At 46.6% G+C, this 6000-nt stretch overlaps 1 protein-coding gene across 1 annotated transcript in view; it reads right to left on the bottom strand.

Moving 5' to 3' along the window:
* The window catches only part of RGS7BP (regulator of G protein signaling 7 binding protein), a 40013-nt gene extending 34573 nt beyond the window's left edge, over nt 1–5440 (bottom strand). The window contains exons 1-2 of the mRNA XM_071730667.1: nt 5163–5440; nt 2362–2528 (exon numbers count right to left, since the gene is read on the bottom strand). Coding sequence (XP_071586768.1) covers nt 2362–2528; nt 5163–5321 — 326 coding nt within the window. The 5' untranslated portion in view covers nt 5322–5440. The remainder of the gene's footprint in view (nt 1–2361; nt 2529–5162) is intronic.
* Between the last annotated feature and the right edge of the window lie 560 nt (nt 5441–6000).

Below are 6000 nucleotides of genomic sequence, written 5' to 3' on the forward strand. Positions count from 1 at the left end.
GCCATATGCACTTCATCGCCACTTTCTGATGAATTAGGGGCTGAAGCTCTGACACTATTTATTACTCCTCTCCTTCTCTTTCTTTTCTACATCGCTCATCTTTCTTCACAGATACAGCAAAGTGAAGCTGGCTCACAGGGCTTTCCTCAGCTACAGGAGGGTGGGGAAGTAAAGCCTATCTTGCAAAATGTCTCTCAAACCAAACAATTAATATCCAGGGGGTTTCTAACACCTACCAGTTGTTACACTGGTAACACACTTTATTATCACAGTTATTTAAAACAGTTTTAGATTAGCTAAATATCAATCTTGCTGCATCTGCACAACCTTCAGGACATCTTTATGTATATCACAGACTCCTAACTCTAAAATTATTACATAAAAACCCTCCATACTTCTCACTGATCATGTATCAATGCTTTTCTTGGGGGGGAAAAAAATATTCTTAAGGTTATGTTCTTCAAGTGTATTATCTTGGTTGCTATTTGCCTTTCTATTGAGTCTGAAAGTGTGTAAGATTAATTTCACAAGTGTCTGCTTTGGTACTTTCAGTGCTACTGTGTTGAGGTAGTGTAGGCTGGTTAAAAAAAACTGTATCTTTTGTTTGTATCTTTTGTCTTGTTTGGGCTGTTTGTTTTAAAATTCTCACAGACCTTGCGTATAATCAACATGGCTTAACCAAGGGCAAATCATGCCTGACAAATCTTATGGCCTTCTGTAAAAATGTCATAACATCAATAGACAAGGGAAGAGGATGTGACATCATTTACCTGGACCTGAGCAAAGCCTTTGACATAGTCCCACACGACATCCTGGTCTCCAAGCTGGTAAAACATGGGTTTGATGGATGGACCACTCAGTGGATTAGGGACTGTCTTGATGGCTGCACCCAAAGAGTGGCTGTCAATGGGTCCATGTCCAAGTGGAGCCCAGTGACAAGTGGAGTCCCTCAAGGATCAGTGTTGGGCCTAGTCCTGTTTAACATCTTTGTTGGTGACATGGAGGGTGGCACTGAGTGCACGCTCAGCAAGTTCCCTGATGACCCCAAGCTGTGTGGTGCAGCTGACAGGCTGGAAGGAAGGGATGCCATCCAGAGGCACCTTGACAGTCTGGAGATAAGTGGTAAAATACTTGAACAAGTTGCCCAGAGAGGTGGTAGAAGGCACATCCCTGGAAGTTTTTAAGACCAGGATGGACAGGGCTCTGAGCAACCTTGTCTAGTGAGAGGTGTCCCTGCCCACAGCAGGGGGGGGTTGGAACTTGATGATCTTGAAGGTCCCTTCCAACCATGAAAATTCTATGATTCTATGATTCTTGGCAACTTAAAAGCATATATTCTCTGAGGAACAGACCAAGAGGTTGCAATTTCAAGTTAAGAGTCTCTGCACAAAATCATATCTGAAAATGTTTACAGTCCTACTAAATGACCAGCTAGCGTTTTCCTATCTTTAGTTTGTTAGTGTGATATTGATAACCTGAAAGGTGTTTTCAACCAGAATGAATCCATCAATCGGTGATCAGTAAACCTAGAACAGATTTCTCATTTACATTAGTGATTTTTTTCCATTGGTACACAGTCATTTATGGTGGATAAGGCAGGTGCAGAAAGTTCTGGCAGTGTCTTAATGTGAACATATGTTAACACAAAAGCCCCTGTCATTATACTGTGAAGAACCCACAAGCAATGACACTTTGTGCAAGCTGCATTATTCCCATTCTGTAAGATGCAGAGCCCTATCCTGGTTCATCTCGTACTGAGGCGTTGTCTGAAGTATGTGATGACCATGGAAAGGAATGTATATAATGTAGAGTCAAAAGATAAATGAAAACACTATGTGCTGGCAAAGCTTTGGTCCTCATTTCAACACAAATAGGGATTTAAAAGCCTGTGGAATGTAAACACAAGTTTTTACAGTAGTATTTGTACTCCCACTCCCTTACATAATTTTCACCTAATTAGTTTTTTGTCTAATTTTTAAGTCTTTAGTTGAACTGAGCTAGTTGTCTCTTAACTGCTCAGTTAGGTACATCCAGTTAACAACTGGGCAAAAAGCTATTGCTATTTCACCCCTGAAAGCCAAAGCTTCTCCCTTGATCATTTTAAATTGTATATGGATATGAAGATATGATGTTCATCTTACATAAAAGCACCCAGTGAAATCAGTAGGATACCATCCTAGTAAGGGGACCAGAATTCAAACCAAAATTGCACTATGAGCAATTCTGCAGAATTTGTGGTCATACAATTCTATGCCTAACACAGAAACAGCAGTTAATGCTTTTGCTGAAAGTGTCTGCAATGTAATATTTAGCATATGTGCATATGAGTACAGCTTTAATTAAGCAGAAGTAGACTCCTACCCAGAAATTGCTGCTAGTTTTTGATGAGCCTGATAGGCCATCTCACATCCTTGGGTTCGAGTTTTGTGCATTTCCCCATGCAGAGATGGACAGGTGGCTGAAACATCCCCAATGGAAATGACCAGCTCCCGATATAGAGCCACCTGGGTATTGAACTCCTGGACAAGCTGAAAAACAAAGAGGATTTACTTGCATGAGAAGTTTAACTACACTGATAAAATGAGAAAGTTTTTAAAAATATGCCTAATCTAGCGCTTGTTCCTGCTGCTCCAATTTGGTGGCATACAGCATTAAGTGCAGAAGATTTAGTAAATGACGAGGGCCTCCATGGCAGCTGCCTCTTCTGTGAGCTATAAATGTTCATCTGTAGGAAAGTGGCATTTCTGCTTTTAATCTCTGAAAGTGTTTGAGTTATTAGTCTTATGTATTAAGCAGACAAAAAAACAGCTGTTTTACAAGTAGCATGAGGTTATTTTTTGCTATCATAAAAGACAAAAATATATGCAGAAATTATTGCCTTTGCTCCTGCTTCCTGATTAACAGCACATTTTGGGATTGGAATGTAGCATTTGCTTTTACACTGTTGATTTTGCTAATTTACTCTGTAATGATTTCTGCTCTGTCACTGGCTTCTAACCCAGATTTCACATAACCCATCTAAAGTCACCGGATGAGAAGATGTAATAGGTAGACACTTTCCAGTTAGGATTCTAGGAAGGACTTTTTCCAGTGCGTGTGGTAAAAACAAACTCAGTAAATAAACACTTCCACATTCACAGAAATCTAATATCCAGCAGATATACATGGATGCTATTGGATAAATGGGTAACTTTTACAGAGATGCAAAACCCATTATTGTTTAGTTACACTGATCATGTGCATGGGATTGTATTTTAAGGAAATGAAGCATTTGCTGGCTTCTGAAAGAATGCACATCAGACCATTTGCTGCACATGGTGGCGGGGGTGGAAGGCAGGGAGCAATAGAACTGAATATTTATTTATCTGTGTTTTGCTAATTTGACCTCAATTTCCAAACTACATAAAAACAGTCAAGAGTAACTGCTCATAATAATGCAGCCATCATTATCAGCAGGAGTTCAACGTATATGCATGCTAAAAAAATGGATTCTAGCAGATCTACCAAATGTTAAACTCAAGCTCTCAAATTCTCATGCTCACAAAATAAACAAGTTGCTTTTTCTGCAGCATTACATTCTGGCTCTTCATGCACCCCATTGTAAATACTATGTACAACTGAGAACTAGTATCAGGACCTAGCAAATAGGTTCCTCTGCTTCTTGAGTATCAAAAAAATGCCAGTGCATTACAGTATAACTGCAGCCTCCCATCCCCAAACCCTAAACAAAATCAGAAGCAGACACCAAAGGAACAATATTTGCTAAACCTGACTTCAAGTTTCTCACCCTGTAGCTTAAAGACAATACATTAAAAGAACGGAGATTTAAAAAAAAAAAAAAAAAAAAAGTATACTATGCTGTGATGTAGCATAATTACTCTGCATTAAGGCATTAAGAAAAAAAAGTGTTTCATCCTGCAACTGACAACTGGTTGTGCCAGACATATTTTACCAGCTCTCACCTGACACCCCTTGTCTAAATAGAGGACACATTCAGCCACTTCGACATTGTAATGGAAAACCAAACCACGTTGAGACAGAGAAAAAACACATTGTTTTTTATCTCCTGAATCTTATCACATCTTGACAACTCATCTATAAATCATATTTCTAATCAGTGAATTCTACAAAACTAGCACTTCTGTTCAACTAACTACATTATGCTGTTAGGAAAGAGGAAAAAAGGCAGGACCTACTGGGATTCACTACTTGGGTATATTTTTGGTTTTGTTTATTTGTGCATTGGGAGTTACTCCCAGTTTTGAAGTATCAGGGTGGCTGTGAAAAAAAAACAAACCAAAAGGCAGAATCCAGCAGAAGTAGCAGCTTAATTTCCAATGCTACTGGACAGAGCTTTAGCACATTCCGGATTTTCAAGTAAAGTAGCAGCAACTTAATTTGTTTTCTATGCCTGTCATTGGTTAGAGGAGCAATTTTTGGGTTGAGTGTTCAACTAGCTGTAGCTTGAGGAGCCACGTATAGGGCATATGGCTCTGCTTTGGAAGAAAGTGTTAAGATCCAAGCGTTTTTAACACGAATGGAGAAAAGTGTCATACACTAACAGTCCAAAAAGAATACGGATGCAGGTACTTGATCTGGCGTTTTACAACTGCAACCAGCTGCTCTAGGGAGGCTGGAAACAGGTACCATGTATGCCAGAGACAGAATTTCAGTGCTTCAAATTCTGAGTCCTGTTTCAGAAGGATTTTAGAGAAGTGTGGCTGCTGCACCAGACAACACGCAGAGAGTGCGGTGGTGCAGTGAAGGCAACTATTTATCTATTTAGGCTTCGGTGAGTGCAAGTCCGGGGACAGATTTGGTCGGGTCTACCGAAAAGCCAACTCCAAGTGCCGGGCAGCGCCGGGAAGCGGCACGTGCTGGAGCGAGGGCTTTTGCTCCTGCGGGACCGGGCACCCGGATCCTCGCCCCGGCTGCCCCGCAGAACCCAGCCGGCTCCCCTCGTTTTCTCACCGCACTCCCGCCTTCGAACCGCCACGAGTCAGACTACAGAGCCGCACCCCCGACGGGGACCGCAGTTTTAAAAATAGTGCAACTGCTCGTGATGGGAATGGGCAAGCCGGCGGGAGGAGCGGCACGGCCGCCCGCGACGGGGACACTCGGGAAAAGACGAAAATTAAGGGAAGCCCATGTGTGGTACCCACCATCTTGCAGTCCTCCAGGGCTCTCTGGGTCTCGTAGGCGCCCTCGCAGCCGCTGCCCCGGCGCTCGCTGTCGCGGCCGTGCGGCGAGGTCCGGCTGCCCGCGAAGATGGAGGCGGCGGAGCGGGGGCGCTTCCTGCGCCCGAGCGGTGCAGAGCTCATGCACGCGCATCCGCCGAGCGGAGCCGCCCGCCGCGCGGGGCCCCGCGGGCGCGGGCAGCGCCTTCCCCCGCCGCCGCCCGGGGAGGGGAGCGGAGCGTGACCGCGCCCAGCGCCGCCTCGGCCCGGCCGGGACCGCGCCGCTCAGGGCAGAGAACGCGGCTGCTGCGGACGGTAGCCTGGCGCCTGAGGGAGAGCCGGGGGAAAGCCCTGCAGCATCGCCTCCGCTACAGCGGGGAGAGGCGGAGGGGCCGGCGCCTTCCCTCCTTCAGCAACATGTCAGTCCCTGCGGAACCGCCCCGCCGGTGCCATGCTCCGCCGTCCTCCTTCCCGCAGCCGGCAGTGGGGCGAGCGCGGCCGTGCCCGGTGGAGGAGGGCTCGCATCAAGCGGCTACCGAAACCCGCTCGATGCTCCCGGCGGGGGAGCCGCCTCCGCCGCTCCACTCACTACGCGCTGCCCCCTCGGCGCCTCTGGCCAGGGCGCCTCTGCTCGGGAGCCGCTCGGAGGGGCCGGGAGCGGTGGGCCCCGGCGGGCTGACGCTTTCAACAGCGCACCGCCCACACAGGGCGGGAGAGCGAGAGGCAGCCGCCCCCCCGGCTCCCCTCCCTAGAGCCCCGCCGCCCCCCCCCCCGAGCCCCGTCGCCCTCCCGTGCCCGCCGCCGGCGGCGCCGCCCTCCCTGC

Source organism: Heliangelus exortis, chromosome Z (genome assembly GCF_036169615.1).
Source record: "Heliangelus exortis chromosome Z, bHelExo1.hap1, whole genome shotgun sequence".
In the NCBI taxonomy this organism is placed as follows: domain Eukaryota; kingdom Metazoa; phylum Chordata; class Aves; order Apodiformes; family Trochilidae; genus Heliangelus; species Heliangelus exortis.